We start from the raw sequence: 27,207 nt of genomic DNA on the forward strand, positions 1-27,207 counted from the left end.
GAAAGAGGCACAGGCTGCACGCAGCTGTCCTGGAGCTGCGCAGCGGCCGGACTGGGCGCAAGGGGTCAAGCGCGACCGCAGGCTGCACATGAGTGTGGGAATATGTCACAGAACTATTTATATAAACTACGAGAAACTCAGACAAACGAGGTAATTATATTATAATTAAGCTGAAAATGTCATTTATAGTTGTAGATATAGGCCTACTGCAGTAAACTCTCCACTCTCCTCCACCCCTTTCTACTCTCGCTCTGTATATTCTCTCTTGGACACTTTTGACTGTCCCCCCTCCTCCCCTCTCTCTCTCTCTCTCTCTCTCTCTCTCTTTCTCTTTCTCTCTCTCTTTGCTTTTCACACAGATGCACTCCATTATCTTGTTGAATGCGGTCGGTGTTTCGGAGTGTTACCAAGCGGGACAATGAAAACCGAAAGCAGGCTCGTGCAGTGGATATGTTGGCTCATCGTTATAACGTCGTTTTTCCTGACCGGGTTTATAATAGGTGAGTTATAATGACATTTTAGGCGCTGATTAACCATAAGTTAAACACATTTTAGGAAGTTAAAGTTTCCTTTTACTGGCGAATGATAGTGGTAGTGGTATTGTAACCTTGTGTTACTTTTGCATTTCATAGTGAAGTTTGTAATAATGCCAAGTTTAAGAACTATAATATGCATCTGTCTGAGGCAATTGTTTTATTTTTTGGTGAACCCGGAGAAAGGAATGTTATAGTTCGCAAAGCATCTTTTCAAACGTCTGAAATCGCAGTGTGTTTCTACTAACAGTCTGAATAGGAAAAAGTAGCCTTAACACAGGTTTACAAAAACGCTTATTGTCTTGTCAAATAACACGTTCCTCTATTGAGGAATCAACATAGTAGAGTTGGATAAACGCATACAAGTGACCATATGTTACTACATTCCTCAGTCAGCTCTGAGATGAACTGTGACCTACAGTTGAAGTCGGGAAGTTTACATACACCTTAGCCAAATACATTTAAACTCAGTTTTTCACAATTCCTGACATTTAATCCAAGTAAAAATTCCCTGTTTTAGGTCAGTTGGGATCACCACTTTATTTTAAGAATGTGAAATGTCAGAATAATGGTAGAAAGAAGGATTTATTTAAGCTTTTATTTCTTTCATCACATTCCCAGTGGGTCAGAAGTTTACACACACTCAATTAGTATTTGGTAGCATTGCCTTTAAATTGTTTAACTTGGGTCAAAGGTTATGTGTAGCCTTCCACAAGCTTCCCACAATACGTTGGGTGCATTTTGGCCAATTCCTCCTGACAGAACTGGTGTAACCGAGTCAGGTTTGTAGGCCTCCTTGCTCGCACATGCTTTTTCCGTTCTTCCCACAAATTTTGTATGGGATTGAGGTCAAGGCTTTGTGATGGCCCCTCCAATACCTTGACTTTGTTGTCCTTAAGCCATTTTGCCACAACTTTGGAAGTATGCTTGGGGTCATTGTCCATTTGGAAGACCCATTTGCGACCAAGCTTTAACTTCCTGACTGATGTCTTGAGATGTTGCTTCAATATATCCATATACTTTTCCATCCTCATGATGCCATCTATTTTGTGAAGTGCACCAGTCCCTCCTGCAGCAAAGCACCCCCACAACATGATGCTGCCACCCCCACAACATGATGCTGCCACCCCCACAACATGATGCTGCCACCCCCACAACATGATGCTGCCACCCTCACAACATGATGCTGCCACCCCCACAACATGATGCTGCCACCCCCACAACATGATGCTGCCACCCCCACAACATGATGCTGCCACCCCCACCACATGATGCTGCCACCCCCACAACATGACGCTGCCACCCCCACAACATGATGCTGCCACCCCCACAACATGATGCTGCCACCTCCGTGCTTCACGGTTGGGATGGTGTTCTTCCTCTTGCAGGCCTCCCCCTTTTTCCTCCAAACATAACGATGGTCATTATGGCCAAACAGTTCTATTTTTGTTTCATCAGACCAGAGGGCATTTCTCTAAAAAGTACGATCTTTGTCCCCATGTGAAGTTGCAAACCGTAGTCTGGCTTTTTTATGGCGGTTTTGGAGCAGTGGCTTCTTCCTTGCTGAGCGGCCTTTCAGGTTATGTCAATATAGGACTTGTTTTACTGTGGATATAGATACTTTTGTACCTGTTTCCTCCAGCATCTTCACAGGGTATTTTGCTGTTGTTCTTGGATTGATTAGCACTTTTCGCACTAAAGTACATTCATTTTTAGGAGACAGAACGCTTCTCCTTCCCCAAGCGGTATGACGGCTATGTGGTCCATGGTGGTTATACTTGCATAATATTGTTTGTACAGATGAACGTGGTATCTTCAGGCGTTTGGAAATTGCTCCCAAGAATTAACCAGACTTGTGGAGGTCTACAATTTTTCTTCTGAGGTCTTGGCTGATTTCTTTTTATTTTCCCATGATGTCAAACAAAGAGGCACTGAGTTTGAAGGTAGGCCTTGAAATACATCCACAGGTACACCTCCAATTGACTCAAATTAATTAGCCTATCAGAAGCTTCTAAAGATATTTTCTGGAATTTTCCAAGCTGTTTAAAGGCCCAGTCAAATGAGTGCATGTAATCTTCTGACCCACTGGAATTGTGATACAGTGAATTATAGGTGAAATAATCTGTCTGTAAACAATTATTGGAAAAATGACTTGTGTCATGCCCAAAGTAGATGTCCTAACCAACATGCCAAAACTATAGTTTGTTAACAAGAAATTTGTGGAGTGGTTGAAAAACAAGTTTTAATGACTCCAACCTAAGTGTATGTAAACTTCCGACTTCAACTGTACATGTATTTTGGAAAAGACAGGAATGCACAATTATCCACTTCATGAATGTGTGTGATTGTGTGTGTGTGTCAGACTTTCACAGTTATGCCAGAGTCTACTACTCCACAAGCACAGTTCCCATATGCTGTCCTTTCTACCTTCTCTGTTACTAGCGTCATAACACATGACAGACACACACACACTAAAAGCTAAATTACTACAGTAAGGTGTTACGCAATAACAGTATTTCTCTGGCGTGGTGTATTGACCTTGAAACAGCTAAAGTAAGTAACCTATTGGAGCATCAGGCCCCGGACCAACAGGCTCAGAGACAGTTTCTACCTTTAGGCCATACAACTGTATTTAACTGTGTATGTGCAAGCTGTCCACCTGCACAAACACTACTGCTCAGAAGTTTGGGGTCACTTAGAAATGTCCTTGTTTTTGAAAGAAAACAACATTTTCTGGCCATTAAAATAACCTCAAATTGATCAGAAATACAGTGTAGACATTGCTAATGTTGTGAGCGACTATTGTAGCTGGAAACGGCAGATTTTTTATGGAATATCTACATAGGCGTACCGTGGCCCATTACCAGCAACCATCACTCCTGTGTTCCAATTGCACGTTGTGTTAGCTAAGCATCCGAGTCGCCTCTTCACTGTTGACGTTGTTTCAAAAACAAGGACTTTTCTAAGTGGCCCAAACTTTTGAACGGTAGTGTAGCTGTCGTCCACCTGACTATTTGCACAGACTCTGCATTCCCACTTCACACACACACACACACACACACACACACACACACACACACACACACACACACACACACGCAAACACAAACACACACATACACACAAACACACACACACACGCAAAACACACACACACAAACACACACACACAAACACACACACACACGCAAACACAAACACACACATACACACAAACACACACACACACACGCAAACCCACAAACACACACACACACACGCAAACACAAACACACACATACACACAAACACACACACACACACATGCAAACACACACACACACACGCAAACACAAACACACACATACACTCTCACACACCACTGCTGTCTGTGTTTATTATATATACTACTGTTGCTCCACTCACTATTCTCTTTACTACTCGTCTATAACACTGAGTCGTATTCACAATACATTCTGTACATTTTACTAAATGTCCATCTTTTGTTATTACTTTCTTTTTAAAATACTTTGTCTACTTTGTGTATACTTTGTTATTATTAACAGTGTTATTGTGTTATTACTGACAGTGTCATTGTGTTATTATTGACAGTGTTATTGTGTTATTATTGACAGTGTTATAATTGACAGTGTCATTATTGACAGTGTTATTATTGACAGTGTTATAATTGACAGTGTCATTATTGACAGTGTTATTATTGACAGTGTTATAATTGACAGTGTCATTATTGACAGTGTTATTATTGACAGTGTTATAATTGACAGTGTCATTATTGACAGTGTTATTGTATTATTACTGACAGTGTCATTGTGTTATTATTGACAGTGTTATAATTGACAGTGTCATTATTGACAGTGTCATTGTGTTATTACTGACAGTGTTATTATTGACAGTGTTATTGTGTTATTACTGACAGTGTCATTGTGTTATTATTGACAGTGTTATTGTGTTATTACTGACAGTGTTATTTTGTCATTACTGACAGTGTTATAATTGACAGTGTTATTGTGTTATTATTGACAGTGTTATTATTGACAGTGTTATTGTGACTGCTGTAGTCTTACTGCTTGTTTATGATTTATTGCAATGTTGAGGACGTGCGCAAGCATTTCATTGCACAGTTTCATTTCATTCATTCATCATGTATCCTGTGCCTATGAATAATAAACTTTGATTTGATTTACAGGGAGAGTGATACTGAATCTGTCCTTCTGTCAGTGTGGGTGTGTTAAGTCTGTCAGTCAGGGTGGTGTGTTAGTTTATATAACATAACATGCCTGTGTGTGTGCATACCAGGCTGGTTTGCAAGGCCCACCAGCACAGACACAAGCCATGATGCAGGGTCCAGACGTCACCTGAGAGAGTTTCTGGATGAGATGCGAGCAGAGAACATCAGAGATCATCTGAGGTACACAATTCTAGAACCCTGTTCCTCCACCACACACCTAGGACACACCTAGGACACAGCTAGGACACAGCTAGGACACACCTAGGACACAGCTAGGACACACCCCTAGGACTATTAATGCTCAATCCTCCTCCTGCTCTCGTCCTCTTCTGAGATTTCAGTCATTTAGCAGACTCTCTTATCCAGAGCGACTTACAGTAGTGAGTCATTTAGCAGACACTCTTAACCAGAGCGACTTACAGTAGTGAGTCATTTAGCAGACACTCTTAACCAGAGCGACTTACAGTAGTGAGTCATTTAGCAGACACTCTTAACTTAACCAGAGCGACTTACAGTAGTGAGTCATTTAGCAGACACTCTTAACCAGAGAGACTTACAGAGTGAGTCATTTAGCAGACACTCTTAACCAGAGCGACTTACAGTAGTGAGTCATTTAGCAGACACTCTTAACCAGAGCGACTTACAGTAGTGAGTCATTTAGCAGACACTCTTAACCAGAGCGACTTACAGTAGTGAGTCATTTAGCAGACACTCTTAACCAGAGCGACTTACAGTAGTGAGTCATTTAGCAGACACTCTTAACCAGAGCGACTTACAGTAGTGAGTGCACACATTTCTACTTTTCCATACTGGTCCCACGTGGGAATCAAACCCACAATTCTGGTGTTGCAAGCGCCATGATCTACCAACTGAGCCACAAGGGACCCCTTACTCTCTGTTTCTACACCTCTCTCTGTCTCTCTCTCTCTTTCTCTTGCTTTCTCTCTCTCTTGCTTTCTCTGTCTCTTTCTCTCTCTCTCTATGTCTCTCTCTATGTCTCTCTCTCCTTCTCTTGCTTTCTCTCTCTTTCTCTCTCTCTCTATGTCTCTCTCTTTCTTTCTTTCTCTCTCTCTCTTTTTCTCTCTGTCTCTCTCTCTTTCTCTCTTGCTTTCTCTCTCTCTCTTTCTCTCTCTCTCTGTCTCTCTCTCTCTCTCTTTCTCTCTCTCTCTCTATGTCTCTTTCTCTCTCTCTCTATGTCTCTCTCTCTTTCTTGCTCTCTCTCTCTCTCTCTCTCTCTCTCTTTGTCTCACTCTCTCTGTCTCTGCAGGAAGTTCACCCGGTTACCCCACCTGGCCGGTACAGAGCAGAACCTCCAATTGGCTGAACAGATAAAAGGGGAGTGGCTAGCGTACGGTCTGGACTCAGTAGAGATGGTACCTTATGATGTGCTGCTGTCATACCCCAACATATCACAGCCCAACTACATCTCTATAGTAGACGAGCTGGGCAACGAGGTACACACTCACTCACTCACTCATTCATTCACTCACTCACTCACTCACTCACTCACTCACTCACTCACTCACTCACTCACTCACTCACATACACTTGTGCACACTTGCATACACATTTCATCCTTCAGTCAACAGATGTTGTTTCTAATTGAGGGTATGATAAGCAGGTGATAGGCAGGCCAGTTCTCAAGGACTACCTCAGGGAACTTTTTAAAACATTTTTACCCCCTTTTTCTCCCCAATTTCGTGGTATCCAATTGTTAGTGATTACTATATTTTCTCATCGCTACAACTCCCGTACGGGCTTGGGAGAGACGAAGGTCGAAAGTCATGCGCCCTCCGATACACAACCCAACTAAGCCGCACTGCTTCTTAACACAGTGCGCATCCAACCCGGAAGCCAGCCGCACCAATGTGTCGGAGGAAACACCGTGCACCTGGCGACCTTGGTTAGCATGCACTGCGCCCACCCGCCACAGGAGTCGCTGGTGCGCGAGCCCTCCCTAACCAGGACGACGCTAGGCCAATTGTGCGTCGCCCCACGGACCTCCCAGTCGCGGCCGGTTACGACAGAACCCAGAGTCTCTGGTGGCACAGCTAGCGCTGCGATGCAGTGCCCTAGACCACTGCGCCACCCAGGAGGCCCCACCTCAGGGAACTTTTAATAGGTTAGTTCTTGCCCCTTGGTACTATGGTAACCACATGGTAGACCAAGGTCCCTTTAGTAGGCTGATAACTAATTAGGAGATAAGGCCATAGCCACAGTGTGTGTGTGTGTGTGTGTGTGTGTGTGTGTGTGTGTGTGTGTGTGTGTGTGTGTGTGTGTGTGTGTGTGTGTGTGTGTGTGTGTGTGTGTGTGTGTGTGTGTGTGTGTGTGTGTGCGTGCGAGAAAGAGATACGTCACAGTGCTGTGATGTACACAGGGCCCATGTGTACCTGGTTTGGCTAGAAATCTGCTTATTTTTTTGTTATTAGCAATTTCCTATTGATTGTTGACTATTTAGTATCTGTCTGTATGTGTTTGTGTCTGTCTGTGTGTGTGTCTGTCTGTGTGTGTGTGTCTCTCTTTGTGTCTGTCTGTGTGTTGTCTGTCTGTCTGTCTGTCTGTCTGTCTGTCTGTCTGTCTGTCTGTCTGTCTGTCTGTCTGTCTGTCTGTCTGTCTGTCTGTCTGTCTGTGTGTGTGTGTGTGTGTGTCTGTGTCTTTGTGCCTGTCTGTTGTGCCTGTCTGTCTGTCTGTGTGTTGTCTGTCTGTCTGTCTGTCTGTCTGTCTGTCTGTCTGTCTGTCTGTCTGTCTGTCTGTCTGTCTGTCTGTCTTCCAGATGTTCAACACTTCTCTATCAGAGCCGGTTCCTGAGGGATATGAGAATGTCTCTGACATCGTTCCTCCCTACAGCGCCTTCTCAGCGCAGGGACAACCAGTGGTAGGGTACACACACACACACACACACACACACACACACACACACACACACAGAGAGAGAGAGAGAGACCTACCTACTGTGCGTGTTTCCTCAGGGTGACCTGGTTTATGTGAACTATGGGCGTACAGAGGACTTCTTCCAGCTGGAGAGAGAGATGGGGATCAACGTCACTGGGAAGATCGTCATAGTCAGATATGGAAATGTCTTCAGAGGAAACAAGGTCTCTCTCTCTCCATACACCATCTGTCTCTCTCCCTCCCTCTCTCTCTCTTTCTCTCCCTCCCTCCCTCCCTCCGACCCTCCCTATTTAACCAGGTAGGCAAGTTGAGAACAAGTTCTCATTTACAATTGCGACCTGGCCAAGATAAAGCAAAGCAGTTCGACAGATACAACGACACAGAGTTACACATGGAGTAAAACAAACATAGAGTCAATAATACAGTATAAACAAGTCTATATACAATGTGAGCAAATGAGGTGAGAAGGGAGGTAAAGGCAAAAAGGCCATGGTGGCAAAGTAAATACAATATAGCAAGGTAAACACTGGAATGGTAGTTTTGCAATGGAAGAATGTGCAAAGTAGAAATAAAAATAATGGGGTGCAAAGGAGCAAAATAAATTAATTAATTAAATACAGTTGGGAAAGAGGTAGTTGTTTGGGCTAAATTATAGGTGGGCTATGTACAGGTGCAGTAATCTGTGAGCTTGTAACGGTTTTCTAGTGGTGATGAAAGAGAGTCGGACCAAACTGCAGCGTGTCGATTGCGATCCATGTTTAATATAACAAAAAAACACGAACTTACAAAAAACAATAAACGAAACCGAAACAGCCTATCTGGTGCAAACTAACAACGAGTACACATAGGACACTAAGGACAATCACCCACGACAAACTCAAAGAATATGGCTGCCTAAATATGGTTCCCAATCAGAGACAACGATAAGCATCTGCCTCTGATTGAGAACCACTCCAGACAGCCATAGACTTTGCTAGACAACCCACTAAGCTACAATCCCAATACCACCACCAAAACCCCAAGACAAACACACCACAATTACAAAAACCCCATGCCACACCCTGGCCTGACCAAATACATAAAGATGAACACAAAATACTTTGACCAGGGCGTGACAGAACCCCCCTAAGGTGCGGACTCCCGAACGCACCTCAAAACAATAGGGAGGGTCCGGGTGGGCGTCTGTCCATGGTGGCGGCTCCGGCGCGGGACGTGGACCCCACTCCTTTAATGTCTTAGTCCCCTCTCCCTTCGTCCCTGGATAGTCCACCCTCGCCGCCGACCATGGCCTAGTAGTCCTCACCCAGAACCCCACTGGACTGAGGAGCAGATCGGGACTGAAGGACAGCTCGGGACCGAGGCAGCTCGGGACTGAGGGGAAGCTCGGGAGTGAGAGAAAGCTCAGGAGTGAGAGAAAGCTCAGGAGTGAGAGGAAGCTCAGGAGTGAGAGGAAGCTCAGGAGTGAGAGGAAGCTCAGGAGTGAGAGGAAGCTCAGGAGTGAGAGGAAGCTCAGGAGTGAGAGGAAGCTCAGGAGTGAGAGGAAGCTCAGGCCGGTAAATAGATCTACCAGCTCCTGGCTGGCTGGTGGTCTCAGCAGATCCTGGCTGACTGGCAGATCCTGGCTGACTGGCAGATCCTGGCTGACTGGCAGATCTGGAAGAGTCTGGTTGACTGGCAGATCTGGAAGAGTCTGGTTGACTGGCAGATCTGGAAGAGTCTGGCTGACTGGCAGATCTGGAAGAGTCTGGCTGACTGGCAGATCTGGAAGAGTCTGGCTGACTGGCAGATCTGGAAGAGTCTGGCTGACTGGCAGATCTGGAAGAGTCTGGCTGACTGGCAGATCTGGAAGAGTCTGGTTGACTGGCAGATCTGGCGGCGCTGGGCAGACTGGCGGCGCTGGGCAGACTGGCGATGCTGGGCAGACTGGCGGCGCTGGGCAGACTGGCGGCGCTGGGCAGACTGGCGGCGCTGGGCAGACTGGACGACGCTGGGCAGCCTGGAGGCGCTGGGCAGACTGGCGACGCTGGGCAGACTGGCGACGCTGGGCAGACTGGCGACGCTGGGCAGACTGGCGACGCTGGGCAGACTGGCGACGCTGGGCAGACTGGCGACGCTGGGCAGACTGGCGGCGCTGGGCAGACTGGCGGCGCTGGGCAGACTGGCGGCACTAGCTGCTCCATATAGGCTGACAGCTCTGGCGGCTTCTTACAGACTGACAGCTCTGGCGGCTCCGTGCTGACTGGCAGCTCCTTGCAGACTGGCAGCTCCTTACAGACTGACAGCTCCGTGCAGACTGACAGCTCCGTGCAGACTGACAGCTCCGTGCAGACTGGCAGCTCCGTGCAGACTGGCAGCTCCATGCAGACTGGCTGCTCCATGCAGACTGGCTGCTCCATGCAGACTGGCTGCTCTATGCAGACTGACATCTCTGGCTGCTTCATGCAGACTGACAGCTCTGGCTGCTCCATGTAGACTGGCTGCTTCATGCAGACTGGCAGCTCGGGCTGCTTCATGTAGACTGACAGCTCTGGCTGCTCCATGCGGACTGACAGCTCTGGCTGCTCCATGTAGACTGACTGCTTCATGCAGACTGGCAGCTCGGGCTGCTTCATGTAGACTGACAGCTCTGGCTGCTCCATGTGGACTGACAGCTCTGGCTGCTCCATGCGGACTGACAGCTCTGGCTGCTCCATGCGGACTGACAGCTCTGGCTGCTCCATGCAGACTGACAGCTCTGGCTGCGCTGAACAGGCGGGAGACTCCGGCAGCGCTGGAGATGAGGAAAGCTCTAACAGCGCTAGATAGGCGGGAGACTCCGGCAGCGCAGGAGAGGAGAAAGGCTCCGACAGCGCTGGAGAGGCGAGGCGCACTGTAGGCCTGATGCGTGGTGCTGGTACTGGTGGTACTGGACCGAGGACACGCACAGGAAGCCTGGTGCGGGGAGCTGCTACCGGAGGGCTGGGGTGTGGAGGTGGTACTGGATAGACCGGACCGTGCAGGCGCACTGGAGCTCTTGAGCACCGAGCCTGCCCAACCTTACCTGGTTGAATGCTCCCGGTTGCCCTGCCAGTGCGGCGAGGTGGAATAGCCTGCACTGGGCTATGCAGGCGAACCGGAGACACCGAGCGCAAGGCTGGTGCCATGTAAGCCGGCCCAAGGAGACGCACTGGGGACCAGATGCGTAGAGCCGGCTTCATGGCATTTGGCTCGACGCTCAATCTAGCCCGGCCGATACGCGGAGCTGGAATATACCGAACCGGGCTGTGCACCCGCACTGGAGACACCGTGCGCTCCACAGCATAACACGGTGCCTGCCCGGTCTCTCCAGCCCCCGGTAAGCACAGGGAGTTTGCGCAGGTCTCCTACCTGGCATAGCCATACTCCCTGTAAGCCCCCCAAGAAATTTTGGGGCTGACTCTCGGGCTTCCATCCGCTCTGCCGTGCTAGCTCCTCATAATGCCGCCTCTCTGCTTTTGCTGCCTCCAGCTCGGCTTTGGGGCGACAATAATCTCCAGGCTCATTCCAGGGTCCTTTACCGTCCAATTCCTCCTCCCATGTCCATAACTCCAGGTGGTGCAACCTCTCCCACTGTAGCTGCTGCTGCTCCTGCTGCTGCTGCCTCTGTTGCCTCTTCTCCTGTTGCTCCTTTGGGCGGCTACACTCCCCTGGTTTAGCCCAGGGTCCTCTCCCGTCGAAGATCTCCTCCCATGACCAGAAATCCTTGGTGAGCATCTCCTTTTCGGCTGCTCCTGCCTGTTGACACGCCGCTTGGTCCGTTGGTGGTGGGTGATTCTGTAACGGTTTTCTAGTGGTGATGAAAGAGAGTCGGACCAAACTGCAGCGTGTCGATTGCGATCCATGTTTAATATAACAAAAAAAACACGAACTTACAAAAAACAATAAACGAAACCGAAACAGCCTATCTGGTGCAAACTAACAACGAGTACACATAGGACACTAAGGACAATCACCCACGACAAACTCAAAGAATATGGCTGCCTAAATATGGTTCCCAATCAGAGACAACGATAAGCATCTGCCTCTGATTGAGAACCACTCCAGACAGCCATAGACTTTGCTAGACAACCCACTAAGCTACAATCCCAATACCACCACCAAAACCCCAAGACAAACACACCACAATTACAAAAACCCCATGCCACACCCTGGCCTGACCAAATACATAAAGATGAACACAAAATACTTTGACCAGGGCGTGACAGAGCTGCTCTGACAGTTGGTGCTTAAAGCTAGTGAGGGAGATAAGTGTTTCCAGTTTCAGAGATTTTTGTAGTTCGTTCCAGTCATTGGCAGCAGAGAACTGGAAGGAGAGGCGGCCAAAGAAAGAATTGGTTTTGGGGGTGACTAGAGAGATATACCTGCTGGAGCGTGTGCTACAGGTGGGAGATGCTATGGTGACCAGCGAGCTGAGATAAGGGGGACTTTACCTAGCAGGGTCTTGTAGATGACATGGAGCCAGTGGGTTTGGCGACGAGTATGAAGCGAGGGCCAGCCAACGAGAGCGTACAGGTCGCAATGGTGGGTAGTATATGGGGCTTTGGTGACAAAACGGATTGCACTGTGATAGACTGCATCCAATTTGTTGAGTAGGGTATTGGAGGCTATTTTGTAAATGACATCGCCAAAGTCGAGGATTGGTAGGATGGTCAGTTTTACAAGGGTATGTTTGGCAGCATGAGTGAAGGATGCTTTGTTGCGAAATAGGAAGCCAATTCTAGATTTAACTTTGGATTGGAGATGTTTGATATGGGTCTGGAAGGAGAGTTTACAGTCTAACCAGACACCTAAGTATTTGTAGTTGTCCACGTATTCTAAGTCAGAGCCGTCCAGAGTAGTGATGTTGGACAGGCGGGTAGGTGCAGGTAGCGATCGGTTGAAGAGCATGCATTTAGTTTTACTTGTATTTAAGAGCAATTGGAGGCCACGGAAGGAGAGTTATATGGCATTGAAGCTTGCCTGGAGGGTTGTTAACACAGTGTCCAAAGAAGGGCCGGAAGTATACAGAATGGTGTCGTCTGCGTAGAGGTGGATCAGAGACTCACCAGCAGCAAGAGCGACCTCATTGATGTATACAGAGAAGAGAGTCGGTCCAAGAATTGAACCCTGTGGCACCCCCATAGAGACTGCCAGAGGTCCGGACAGCAGACCCTCCGATTTGACACACTGAACTCTATCAGAGAAGTAGTTGGTGAACCAGGCGAGGCAATCATTTGAGAAACCAAGGCTGTCGAGTCTGCCGATGAGGATGTGGGTCGAAAGTCGAAAGCCCTGGCCAGATCAATGAATACGGCTGCACAGTAATGTTTCTTATCGATGGCGGTTAAGATATCGTTTAGGACCTTGAGCGTGGCTGAGGTGCACCCATGACCAGCTCTGAAACCAGATTGCATAGCAGAGAAGGTATGGTGAGATTCGAAATGGTCGGTAATCTGTTTGTTGACTTGGCTTTCGAAGACCTTAGAAAGGCATGGTAGGATAGATATAGGTCTGTAGCAGTTTGAAGAGGGGGATGACCGCAGCTGCTTTCCAATCTTTGGGAATCTCAGATGACACGAAAGAGAGGTTGAACAGGCTAGTAATAGGGGTGGCAACAATTTCGGCAGATAATTTTAGAAAGAAAGGGTCCAGATTGTCTAGCCCGGCTGATTTGTAGGGGTCCAGATTTTGCAGCTCTTTCAGAACATCAGCTGAATGGATTTGGGAGAAGGAGAAATGGGGAAGGCTTGGGCGAGTTGCTGTTGGGGGTGCAGTGCTGTTGACCGGGGTAGGACTAGCCAGGTGGAAAGCATGGCCAGCCATAGAAAAATGCTTATTGAAATTCTCAATTATGGTGGATTTATCAGTGGTGACAGTGTTTCCTATCTTCAGTGGAGTGGGCAGTTGGGAGGAGGTGTTCTTATTCTCCATGGACTTTACAGTGTCCCAGAACTTTTTTGAGTTAGTGTTGCAGGAAGCAAATTTCTGCTTGAAAAAGCTAGCCTTGGCTTTTCTAACTGCCTGTGTATAATGGTTTCTAGCTTCCCTGAACAGCTGCATATCACGGGGGCTGTTCGATGCTAATGCAGAACGCCATAGGATGTTTTTGTGTTGGTTAAGGGCAGTCAGGTCTGGGGAGAACCAAGGGCTATATCTGTTCGTGGTTCTAAATTTCTTGAATGGGGCATGTTTATTTAAGATGGTTAGGAAGGCATTTAAAAAAAATATTCAGGCATCCTCTACTGACGGGATGAGATCAATATCCTTCCAGGATACCCCGGCCAGGTCGATTAGAAAGGCCTGCTCGCTGAAGTGTTTCAGGGAGCGTTTTACAGTGATGAGTGGAGGTCGTTTGACCGCTGACCCATTACGGATGCAGGCAATGAGGCAGTGATCGCTGAGATCTTGGTTGAAGACAGCAGAGGTGTATTTAGAGGGGAAGTTGGTTAGGATGATATCTATGAGCGTGCCTGTGTTTAAGGCTTTAGGGAGGTACCTGGTAGGTTCATTGATAATTTGTGTGAGATTGAGGGCATCAAGTTTAGATTGTAGGATGGCTGGGGTGTTAAGCATGTTCCAGTTTAGGTCGCCTAGCAGCACGAGCTCTGAAGATAGATGGGGGGCAATCAGTTCACATGGTGTCCAGAGCACAGCTGGGGGCAGAGGGTGGTCTATAGCAGGCGGCAACGGTGAGAGACTTGTTTTTAGAGAGGTGGATTTTTAAAAGTAGAAGTTCAAATTGTTTGGGTACAGACCTGGATAGTAGGACAGAACTCTGCAGGCTATCTTTGCAGTAGATTGCAACACCGCCCCCTTTGGCAGTTCTATCTTGTCTGAAAATGTTGTAGTTTGGAATTAAAATTTCTGAATTTTTGGTGGTCTTCTTAAGCCAGGATTCAGACACAGCTAGAACATCCGGGTTGGCAGAGTGTGCTAAAGCAGTGAATAGAACAAACTTAGGGAGGAGGCTTCTAATGTTAACATGCATGAAACCAAGGCTATTACGGTTATAGAAGTCGTCAAAAGAGAGCGCCTGGGGAATAGGAGTGGAGCTAGGCACTGCAGGGCCTGGATTCACCTCTACATCGCCAGAGGAACATAGGAGGAGTAGAATAAGGGTATGGCTAAAAGCAATAAGAATTGGTCGTCTAGAACGTCTGGAACAGAGAGTAAAAGGAGGTTTCTGGGGGCGATAAAATAGCATCAAGGTATAATGTACAGACAAAGGTATGGTAGGATGTGAATACAGTGGAGGTAAACCTAGGTATTGAGTGATGAAGAGAGAGATATTGTCTCTAGAAACATCATTGAAACCAGGAGATGTCATTGCATGTGTGGGTGGTGGAACTAATAGGTTGGATAAGGTATAGTGAGCAGGACTAGAGGCTCTACAGTGAAATAAGCCAATAAACACTAACCAGAACAGCAATGGACAAGACATATTGACATTAAGGAGAGGCATGCTTAGTCGAGTGATCAAAAGGGTCCAGTGAGTGGAGAGGTTGGTTGGGGGTCACGGCGATTTAGACAGCTAGCCAGGCCATCGGTAGCAAGTGGACCAGTGACAACATGACTGAGAAGACACATGACATCGGTAGTGGACCAGTGACAACATGACTGAAGACACATGACATGGTAGTGGACCAGTGACAACATGACTGAGAAGACACATGACATGGCAGTAGACCAGTGACAACATGACTGAGAAGACACATGACCTGGTAGCTGGACCAGTGACAACATGACTGAGAAGACACATGACATGGTAGTGGACCAGTGACAACATGACTGAGAAGACACATGACATAGTGGACCAGTGACAACATGACTGAGAAGCTAGCATGGCAGTAGACCAGTGACAACATGACTGAGAAGACACATGACCTGGCAGTAGACCAGTGACAACATGACTGAGAAGCATGAGCAGTAGACCAGTGACAACATGACTGAGAAATGGCAGTAGACCAGACAACATGACTGAGAAGACACATGACCTGGATGGAGGTCTGTTGTTAGCCACCTCTTGCGTTCCGTCAGTAGATTAGTGGGGTTCCGTGTGGTAGAGGGGATTAATCCAAATCACACAACAACAACAAAAATAAAAACAATAGATATAGTTATAGAGTCCCAAGAAGAAAACATAATAATAATACAAATAAATAAATTGTCCGATTGTCTATTCAGATAGCAGCCGGTAAGACAGCTAACGGTTAGCAGGCCGCAGATGGGCGTTCAGCTAACGTCGCGACGGAGGAGCCAGCCGGATCTCCTTCGGGTAGATAACGTCGGCAGTCCAGTTGTGAAGGCCCGGTGGGGCTCTGCGTAGGCAGTAAAACGGGTCCGGATAGGTGACTGCAGCCCAGGAGTGATTGATGGAACTCAGGAGTGATTGACGGAGCTGGCTAGCTCCGGAATAATTGATGTTTGCTCCGGAATCGACGAAAGCCGATAGTCACACGGATAGCAGCTAGCTAGCAGCTAGGTAGCTGTGAGATCCGGGTATGAATGTCCAGAGAGCAGTTGAAATCCAGGGACATGGAGAGAAAAAAATAATGAAAGATAATACATAATACAAAAAATACATTAAAGCAATGGCAGTAGACCAGTGACAACATGACTGAGAAGACACATGACCTGGCAGTAGACCAGTGACAACATGACTGAGAAGACACATGACCTGGCAGTAGACCAGTGACAACATGACTGAGAAGACACATGACCTGGCAGTAGACCAGTGTCAACATGACTGAGAAGACACATGACCTGGCAGTAGACCAGTGACAACATGACTGAGAAGACACATGACCTGGCAGTAGACCAGTGACAACATGACTGAGAAGACACATGACCTGGCAGTAGACCAGTGACAACATGACTGAGAAGACACATGACCTGGCAGTAGACCAGTGACAACATGACTGAGAAGACACATGACCTGGCAGTAGACCAGTGACAACATGACTGAGAAGACACATGACCTGGCAGTAGACCAGTGACAACATGACTGAGAAGACACATGACCTGGCAGTAGACCAGTGACAACATGACTGAGAAGACACATGACCTGGCAGTAGACCAGTGACAACATGACTGAGAAGACACATGACCTGGCAGTAGACCAGTGACAACATGACTGAGAAGACACATGACCTGGCAGTAGACCAGTGTGACAACATGACTGGCAGTAGACCAGTGACAACATGACTGAGAAGACACATGACCTGGCAGTAGACCAGTGACAACATGACTGAGAAGACACATGACCTGGCAGTAGACCAGTGACAACATGACTGAGAAGACACATGACCTGGCAGTAGACCAGTGACAACATGACTGAGAAGACACATGACCTGGCAGTAGACCAGTGACAACATGACTGAGAAGACACATGACCTGGCAGTAGACCAGTGACAACATGACTGAGAAGACACATGACCTGGCAGTAGACCAGTGACAACATGACTGAGAAGACACATGACCTGGCAGTAGACCAGTGACAACATGACTGAGAAGACACATGACCTGGCAGTAGACCAGTGACAACATGACTGAGAAGACACATGACCATGACCATGGCAGTAGACCAGTGACAACATGACTGAGAAGACACATGACCTGGCAGTAGACCAGTGTAGACCAGTGACAACATGACTGAGAAGACACATGACCTGGCAGTAGACCAGTGACAACATGACTGAGAAGACACATGACCTGGCAGTAGACCAGTGACAACATGACTGAGAAGACACATGACCTGGCAGTAGACCAGTGACAACATGACTGAGAAGACACATGACCTGGCAGTAGACCAGTGACAACATGACTGAGAAGACACATGACCTGGCAGTAGACCAGTGACAACATGACTGAGAAGACACATGACCTGGCAGTAGACCAGTGACAACATGACTGAGAAGACACATGACCTGGCAGTAGACCAGTGACAACATGACTGAGAAGACACATGACATGGTAGTGGACCAGTGTCAACATGACTGAGAAGACACATGACCTGGCAGTAGACCAGTGTCAACATGACTGAGAAGACACATGACCTGGCAGTAGACCAGTGTCAACATGACTGAGAAGACACATGACCTGGCAGTAGACCAGTGTCAACATGACTGAGAAGACACATGACCTGGCAGTAGACCAGTGTCAACATGACTGAGAAGACACATGACCTGGCAGTAGACCAGTGTCAACATGACTGAGAAGACACATGACTAGGTATGAAAGACAAAACGAAACAAGATGGGAAATATTATCGACATTACTTTGCACTTTTCACTGGCTGTCCCTCAGGTTGTGGCAGGAGGACACATATTTGGCTGCCAAAACTGCACATTTTGGCTTTTCACCCAATAAATATTAGATTTTTTCTTCATCTTTTATATTTTCAAATTCTTTGTATTGAATTATACTTTTGGGAAAGAAATATTCTCTTAGGTTTGAGTATTTGTCACAGTGTAATAGGAAATGCAGCTCTGTCAGTAGACCAGTGACCTGACTGAGAAGACACTCCCTCCCTCCCTGACCCCTCCCTCCCTCCCTCAACATGACTGAGAAGACACCCTCAGTAGACCAGTGACAACATGACTCTGACCTGGCTCTCATCTGAGAAGACACATGACCTCTAGACCAGTGTCAACATGACTGAGAAGACACAAGACCTGGCTAGACCCCTCCCTCCCTAGACCCCTCCCTGACCCTAGACCCCTCCCTCAAAACGAAACAAGATGGGAAATATTATCTCTCCCTTTTCACTGGCTCCCTCAGGTTGTCCCTCTCAAAACTGCACATTTTGGCTCACCCAATAAATATTAGATTTTTCTTCATCCCTCCCTCCCTCTCTCCCTCTCTCTCCTCTCCCTCCCCCCTCCCTCTCTCCCCCTCCCTTCCTCTCTCTCTCTTCTCTCTCTCCCTCTATCTCTCCCCTCTCTCACTCTCTCCCCCCTCCCTCTCTCTCTTTCTCTCTCCCTCTCTCTCTTTCTCTCTCCCTCTCTCTATCTCCCTCCCTCTCTCCCTCTCTCACGCTCTCTCCCCCTCCCTCTCATCTCATCCTCTCTCCATCCCTCTGTAGGTGAAGAATGCGATGCTTCATGGGGCGAGGGGTATAATCATGTTCTCAGACCCTGCAGATTACTGCGCCCCAGGAGTTCAGGTTCTGTACATAGAATTTCAATAAGTAGAATAGACATCCTATTTAAAACAACAAAAAGAGATCTGTGAACTGAGAAACTATGTCCACTCTACTATTTGTGATGTTATATGCAGCCATACCCCGACGGGTGGAACCTTCCAGGTGGAGGGGCACAGAGGGGTAATGTCCTCAACCTGAATGGGGCAGGAGACCCCCTCACGCCAGGGTATCCTGCTAAAGGTGTGTGTGTTCGTATAGAGACATAGATTTTTCTGTGATAAAGGGGGACTATAAACATCCTCCCCCTCTCCTCCAGAATACACTTACAGGTACAACCTGGAGGAAGGGGTGGGGCTTCCTAAAATTCCAGTGCATCCTATTGGCTATCATGATGCCATCCAACTACTAAAGTGAGTATTATGATGGCAGCCAATCAGAGCTTACACACACAATTCCTGTGTGTAATGTAACTTCCTGTATGATGTCACCCTTGGTAGGAATATGGGAGGAGACATCCCACCCAATAACTGGAAGGGAGCGTTAAATGTGTCCTATCGGATTGGACCGGGCTTCACTGACAGCTTCAGTACACAGTAAGACACCATATACCTCTCTCCCTCCCTCCCTTCCCTAACCTCTCACCTCTCACCCTCCCTTCCCTAACCTCTCACCCTCCCTTCCCCTTCTCTAACCTCTCTCCCTCCCTTCCCTAACCTCTCACCCTCCTCTCTGTCTCTCTCTCCCTCCCCCTTCTCTAGCCTCTCACCCTCCTCTCTGTCTCTCTCTCCCTCCCTTCTCTAACCTCTCACCCTCCCTTCCCCTTCTCTAACCTCTCTCCCTCAGCTCCCCGAAGTCTCCTTCTCTCTCCAATCTTTCTATCCCCCTCCTCTCCCCACTCCCAAGCCAAACCCTCCCCTAACCCCAGTCACGGCCAGTTGTGCCACAGCTGTAGTCGAACCCCAGGCTGTAGTGACGCCGAAACTCTGCGATGCAGTGCCTTAGATCACTGCGCCACTCGGGAGGCCCTCCCCTCTCTCTCTCTAATTCTCTGGAGTGTTGCCCAGAGCAGTAGAATAGAGGCTCCTTGTGTGTTCTGTGAGAGAGAGATTGACACACACACACATTTTCACACAACGAGTGGGGCTGAGGTAGCCTGCTCCCAGTTCTGTTTGTGCTTTTGCCTACACCATTGTCATTGTCAAGACAAACATGTTCTGCGTGACGATTCCATAAGGAGGCTAGGGGTGAGGGAGGGTGGTGAGGGAGGGGCTCTCTTTGTTCCCATCAACAACAGTCTCTCTGTCTCCTCTCTGTCTCTGTTTCCTCTCTGTCTCTGTCTCCTCTCTGTCTCTGTCTCCTCTCTGTCTCTGTCTCCTCTCTGTCTCTGTCTCCTCTCTGTCTCTGTTTCCTCTCTGTCTCTGTCTCCTCTCTGTCTCTGTTTCCTCGCTGTCTCTGTCTCCTCGCTGTCTCTGTCTCCTCTCTGTCTCTGTTTCCTCGCTGTCTCTGTCTCCTCTCTGTCTCTGTCTCCTCGCTGTCTCTGACTCCTCTCTGTGGTTCTCAGGAAGGTGCGTATGAACATCCACACCAACAACCAGGTGACCCGGATATACAACGTCATCGGGAGGTTACGAGGGGCCGTGGAGCCAGGTACCACTTCCCACAGCCTTCTCTGAATGTTCTAGTAAGGGCCTGTTGACCGCGTTTATGGAAGCCAGGGGACAGGACGTTGGGAGACAGTTCAGAGCTGGCTGTACACAATCTGGAGCTTCCTCTACACAACTCAACACCAACAACTATCATCACTGTTTTGTTTCAAATACCTGGCACAACACTTGATTCACAACAGAATTAGGATCACCGTAGATGGTGATTGTGACCCCTCTCCCCCTCTGTCCGTTGTTGGCAGACCGCTATGTGATCCTGGGGGGCCACCGGGATGCCTGGGTGTTCGGGGGGATCGACCCGGTAACGGGAGCTGCCGTGGTGCACGAGAGTGTAAGGAGCGCTGGGAAACTGCTCAGAAAAGGTGTGTGGGGGGGGGGTCAGATTAACACACACATGCATTTAAAAACACACACACACACAGACCACTATGTACTGAGGCAAGTCTTTATGACTACAGCTGCATCATAAAAACATAAAACAGCAGACACAGGTGTAATCTGCTTGCAAAACTCTGTATGGATGACTGTAGCAGTTTGGAGTAGTTCTCTGTATTGTTCTAGAATGTTCCCATACTGTAGCAGTCTGGAATAGTTCTCTGTATTGTTCTAGAATGTCCCCATACTGTAGCAGTCTGGAATAGTTCTCTGTATTGTTCTAGAATGTTCCCATACTGTAGCAGTCTGGAGTAGTTCTCTGTATTGTTCTAGAATGTCCCCATACTGTAGCAGTCTGGAATAGTTCTCTGTATTGTTCTAGAATGTTCCCATACTGTAGCAGTCTGGAATAGTTCTCTGTATTGTTCTAGAATGTTATCATATTTTAGCAGTCTGGTGTAGTTCTCTGTATTGTTCTAGAATGTCCCCATACTGTAGCAGTCTGGAATAGTTCTCTGTATTGTTCTAGAATGTTCCCATACTGTAGCAGTCTGGAATAGTAATCTGTATTGTTCTAGAATGTTCCCATACTGTAGCAGTCTGGAATAGTTCTCTGTATTGTTCTAGAATGTTCCCATACTGTAGCAGTCTGGAATAGTTCTCTGTATTGTTCTAGAATGTTCCCATACTGTAGCAGTCTGGAATAGTAATCTGTATTGTTCTAGAATGTTCCCATACTGTAGCAGTCTGGAATAGTTCTCTGTATTGTTCTAGAATGTTCCCATACTGTAGCATTCTGGAATAGTTATCTGTATTGTTCTAGAATGCTCTGTCAGGCCTGTTTCCTCATATTATGTTTGACTCTGAGAAGTGCTGTATATTTTATAGGTTCAATGCATTTTGCCAAGTGTGTGTTTTCTCTGGACTTTGTGCATATGTGTGTGTGTGTGTGTGTGTGTGTGTGTGTGTGTGTGTGTGTGTGTGTGTGTGTGTGTGTGTGTGTGTGTGTGTGTGTGTGTGTGTGTGTGTGTGTGTGTGTGTGTGTGTGTGTGTGTGTGTGTGTGTGTTCACTATAGGCTGGAGGCCCAGGAGGTCCATAGTATTTGCCAGTTGGGATGCAGAGGAGTTTGGACTGCTGGGATCAACAGAGTGGGCTGAGGTACTACACACATTATGTGAGGTTGTGGCGAAACGTGTACTGTAGTGCTCTGTTAACAGAGATGGCTAAACTCTAATCTAAATGTCTGTCCTGTCTCTTTCTCCTTGACAGGAAAACGCCAAAGTGCTGCAGGAGAGAGCAGTGGCTTACATCAATGCAGACTCAGCAATAGAGGGTGAGTTTGTGTTTGCGTTGGGGGTTTCACATGTGAAAATGAAAATGACACTCGGGTGTGTGTGTGTGTTTCTTTGTTCTTTGTGTGTTGCAGGTATGTACACATTGAGGATAGACTGCACCCCCTCTCTCCACACCTTAGTGTACGACATCACCAAACAGGTAAACTTGAATCAGCTGTCTATCAACTGTCTATTTCAGGATTACACTGTGGCGCGTTGCTTTCCAGGAAGTAGCGTTGTAGTTTTTGAACTTTTGAACACTTTTTGAATGGTATTCAATGGGCAAAAACATAACGAATGGTTTTCGGCACACAAACTTCATAAAAGGCATCTGGCAGAAGTAAAATTCATCCACAAACGCAAATGTAATTTTATATTGTGGTGGAAATTCTACCTTTAACTAATAAAGTCCCTCCATACATACTTCCTCTAACAGTAGCTCAACGGTTCCCTCAAGTTGGGCAAGCAAGCGCCTTTGACTGTCGGCCCAGATGATGTATGGTTGTACTGGGGTCACACACACAGAGAACATGAGTCTTTGGCCCAGAAACAGGCTCCAAACAGAACAAGAGCTCTGTTACTGGTGCGCATGATATAACCTTTACTCTGTCTCCGATCAAGAGGAACCAGTCCGTTTCTGTCAATTCTTGGCTGAGTGGCCAGACATCCTGGGGTCATTCTACACACTCAAACAGTCAGGACAAGCCTCTATTAATGAGCACACACACTTTTCTATCTTCTGTCTGTAGTTGTTTCTTTGCAGCAATTTGACAATGATTGTCTGATTCACGCAGTCTCATCTGAACAGTTGATTTTGAGATGTGTCTGTTACTTGAACTCTGTGAAGCATTTATTTGGGCTGCAATTTCTGAGGCTGGTAACTCTAATGAACTTATCCTCTGCAGCAGAGGGAACTCTGGGTCTTCCTTTTTGTGGTGGTCCTCATGAGAGACAGTTTCATCATAGCGCTTGATGGTTTTTGCGACTGCACTTGAAGATTGAAATTTCTTGAAGATTGAAAGTTCTTGAGATTTTCTGAAATGACTGACCTTCATGTTTTAATGTAATGATGGACTGTAGTTTCTCTTTGCTTATTTGAGCTGTTCTTGCCATAATATGGACTTGGTCTTTTACCAAATAGGGTTATCTTCTGTACACCACCCCTACATTGTCACAACACATTTGGTTGGCTCAAACACATTAAGAAGGAAAGAAATTCCACAAATGAACTTTTAACAAGGCACACCTGTTAAATTGAAATGCATTCCAGGTGACTACTACATGAAGCTGGTTGAGAGAATGCCAAGAGTGTGCAAAGCTGTCATCAAGGCAAAGGGTGGCTACTTTGAAGAATCTCAAATATATTTTGATTTGTTTAACACTTTATTGGTTACTACATGATTCCATTTGTGTTATTTCATAGATTTGATGTCTTCACTATTATTCTACAATGTAGAAAATAGTTTTTTTAAATTAAGAAAAACCCTTGATTGAGTAGGTGTGTCCAAACTTGACTGGTACTGTAAATCATGAATTTGATCAAGCCCATTCAAAAGACTAGGGGACATGATACAGAAGTAAACAGAAGAGGTGTTTACTTTCACAGGGTGTAGACTAGAGGTCAACCGATTAATCGGAATGGCCGATTAATTAGGGCCGATTTCATAACAATCGGACATCAGTTTTTTTTTTTTTTACACCTTTATTTAATCTTTATTTAACTAGGCAAGTCAGTTAAGAACACATTCTTATTTTCAATGACAGCCTAGGAGAGGTGGGTTAACTGCCTCGTTCAGGGGCAGAAAGACAGATTTCACCTTGTCAGCTCGGGGGAACCAATCTTGCAACCTTACAGTTAACTAGTCCAACGAAATAACGACCTGCCTATCTCTCGTTGTACTCCACAAGGAGACTGCCTGTTACGCAAATGCAGTAAGCCAAGATAAGTTGCAAGCTAGCATTAAACTTATCTTATAAAAAACAATCATAATCATAATCACTAGTTAACTACACATGGTTGATGATATTACTAGATATTATCTAGCGTGTCCTGTGTTGCATATAATCTGACTGAGCATACAAGCATACAATTATCTAAGTATCTGACTGAGCGGTGGTAGGCAGAAACAGGCGTGTAAACATTCATTCAAACAGCACTTTCGTGCGTTTTGCCAGCAGCTCTTCGTTGTGCGTCAAGCATTGCGCTGTTTATGACTTCAAGCCTATCAACTCCTGAGATGAGGCTGGTGTGACCAAAGTGAAATGGCTGGCTAGTTAGCGCGCGCTAATAGCGTTTCAAACTTCACTTGCTCTGAGCCTTGGGGTGGTTGTTTCCCTTGCTCTGCATGGGTAACGCTGCTTCGATGTGGTTGCTGTTGTCGATGTGTTGCTGGTTCGAGCCCAGAGAGGAGCCAGCGAGGAGAGGGACGGAAGCTATACTGTTACACTGGCAATACTAAAGTGCCTATAAGAACATCCAATAGTCAAAGGTTAATGAAATACAAATGGTATAGAGAGAAATAGTCCTATAATAACCACAACCTAAAACTTCTTACCTGGGAATATTGAAGACTCATGTTAAAAGGAACCACCAGCTTTCATATGTTCTCATGTTCTGAGCAAGGAACTTAAACGTTAGCTTTCTTACATGGCACATATTGCACTTTTACTTTCTTCTCCAACACTTTGTTTTTGCATTATTTAAACCAAATTGAACATGTTTCATTATCTACTTGAGGCTAAATTGATTTTATTGATGTATTATATTAAGTTAAAATAAGTGTTAATTCAGTATTGTTGTAATTGTCATTATTACAAATACATTTTTGTATTTATTTTTAAATCGGCCGATTAATCGGTATCGGCTTTTTTAGTCCTCCAATAATTGGTATCGGTATCGGCCGACCTCTAGTGTAGACCGACATAGTCCCAGACTATAACTGAAACACCAATACCTCTCTGTAGGTGTCCAGTCCAGAGGAGGGAGAGGAGGGGTTGTCTCTGTATGAGAGCTGGCACAAGCGCGACAACTGGACAGATGACCGCGATGCACCCCGGTCAGACCCATTACCAACCACAATAGACTTATCACTCTGATCACATGCACTTTTACTGATTGATTTTATTTACATTTTAGATTTTTGTCATTTAGCAGATGCTCTGACTAATTTGGTGTATCAAAAAATAATATTTATGAACCAACCTCGTGGGTTTCTCTCTCTCTCTCTCTCTCTCTCTCTCTCTCTCTCTCTCTCTCTCCCTCCCTCCCTCCCTCTAGGATCAGTAAGCTGGGTTCAGGCAGTGACTTTGAGGCGTATTTTATTCGACTGGGCATCGCAGCAGGCAGGGCCCGATACACCAAGAACAGGGTGAGAGGGACATTGTTCTGGGGGGCGGGCGGGTGAACCTGGAGACAGGAGCACATTGCAGATGTCCTTTTGATGCAATACAATAGCCCACCACCACCAATATGGGGGTCATCATTGGGCATTTAAAGTAGGAAAAACCATTCATGTTTTTTCATGCAAACAAACCGGTGTGTGTATTCTACTTTGTAGAAGACAGAGCGGTACAGCAGCTACCCAGTGTATCACAGTGTGTATGAGACCTTTGAGTTGGTGGAGAGGTTCTACGACCCTTCCTTCCGGAAGCTCAGAGCCGTAGCTCAGGTCAGGGGAGGCCTCATCTTCCTATTGGCTGATTCCCAGCTCCTCCCCCTGGATGCCAGTCAATACGCTGGCTCTCTGACAAAGTACGCCCACACCATCGCTCAGCTGGGACAAAAACACCCAGATGCTCTTGTGAAATACGGGGTATCATTTGGTAAGAGAAAACACACGTTTACATACAAAGACTCATTCTGAATCCCCCATCACCTACAAAGTCTCATTTGTTTTTGTCCAGATTCTCTGTTCTCTGCGGTGGAGAACTTCACTGTGGCTGCTAGGGACTTCCATGAGCGTCTCACCACTCTGGACAGGACAGAGTAAGAGAAAGCGTGTGTGTGTGTCATGTTTATTGTTGTGGAAGTGTGTTAACAGGTGTGTTCCCCCTACTCTCTCAGCCCTATACAGATACGTATGGTCAATGACCAGCTAATGTACCTGGAGAGAGCCTTCGTGGACCCGCTAGGTTTACCTGGCCGACCATTCTACAGGTGAGAGCCAGCTACAGCACATACTCAGTGCTGTGTAATGTCTTCATGATCAGTTTAGAATCCCATTTTATTTTCTCTCACCCTCTTCCCTCTCTTCAGACATGTGATCTTTGCTCCCAGCAGTCATAATAAATATGCTGGCGAGTCCTTCCCTGGCATTTATGATGCGCTGTTCGACATCGAGCGTACAGCCAATCCCAAAGAGGCGTGGGATGAAGTGAGGCGACAGATCAGCATCGCTGCGTTTACCGTCCAAGCTGCCGCCATGACACTCACACCTCCTGCCTAACGAAAAGATCTCTCACACACACACACACACACACACACACAACTGAGAAAGACACACCAGCCCTGCCTTACACTCCATGCTTTATCTGAGCCAGTAGTCTGAAGCCACATCCTCTCCCATCGCTATCTGGCTGCTTTTAGTAAAACTGCACCATTTTGAAAATAAAAACAGACTTTTAATGAAGTAATGTGAACTCCATCCCTCTGGTATAAAGATAGCCCATCCTGAGCAGTGTAATTACAATGTAGGTGCAGAGTTTCATTACGTTGTGTGATAGCTAAGAGTGAAACTAAATCACAGATTTAACAACCCAAAACAAAGACAGTTAAAGCACGACCATGATGAATGATAAGGTAAGAGAACATCATTTGACCAGTTAAATTCGCTGGAAGGCAGCTGATATCAATAAAATGCCACACACAGTCTCAAATACACTTAACAAAGAAGAGGACTGATCCGTGTGTGTGTGTGCGTGCGTGCGTGTGTGTGTGTGTGGTCGAGAACTGCTGTACCTAATTACTCATTAGTTACAGATCCTGATCCATTAGTTACAGATCCTGATCCATTAGTTACAGATCCAGATCCATTAGTTACA

The 27,207-nt window shown here is 46.6% G+C and overlaps 1 protein-coding gene across 2 annotated transcripts; it reads left to right on the top strand.

Annotated features, from left to right (window-relative positions):
* Positions 1 to 26,795, top strand: naalad2 (N-acetylated alpha-linked acidic dipeptidase 2). Of its 2 annotated transcripts, XM_042296402.1 has the most exons (21): positions 1 to 150; positions 360 to 500; positions 4,830 to 4,941; positions 6,029 to 6,215; positions 7,535 to 7,636; positions 7,731 to 7,856; positions 18,734 to 18,814; positions 18,928 to 19,033; positions 19,110 to 19,203; positions 19,291 to 19,386; positions 20,355 to 20,440; positions 20,700 to 20,819; positions 21,909 to 21,991; positions 22,103 to 22,166; positions 22,260 to 22,327; positions 25,132 to 25,223; positions 25,445 to 25,535; positions 25,725 to 25,989; positions 26,071 to 26,152; positions 26,231 to 26,323; positions 26,423 to 26,795. In XM_042296402.1, exons 2-21 carry the CDS (start codon positions 419 to 421, stop codon positions 26,610 to 26,612), a joined length of 2,220 nt encoding a protein of 739 aa, XP_042152336.1. In that variant the 5' UTR covers positions 1 to 150; positions 360 to 418; the 3' UTR covers positions 26,613 to 26,795. The 2 variants fall into 2 exon arrangements, with proteins under 2 accessions (XP_042152336.1, XP_042152338.1); XM_042296404.1 differs by lacking the exon at positions 18,734 to 18,814 and having other exon boundaries at positions 2 to 150.
* Positions 26,796 to 27,207: the final 412 nt, after the last annotated feature.

Source organism: Oncorhynchus tshawytscha, linkage group LG13 (genome assembly GCF_018296145.1).
Source record: "Oncorhynchus tshawytscha isolate Ot180627B linkage group LG13, Otsh_v2.0, whole genome shotgun sequence".
In the NCBI taxonomy this organism is placed as follows: Eukaryota; Metazoa; Chordata; class Actinopteri; order Salmoniformes; family Salmonidae; genus Oncorhynchus; species Oncorhynchus tshawytscha.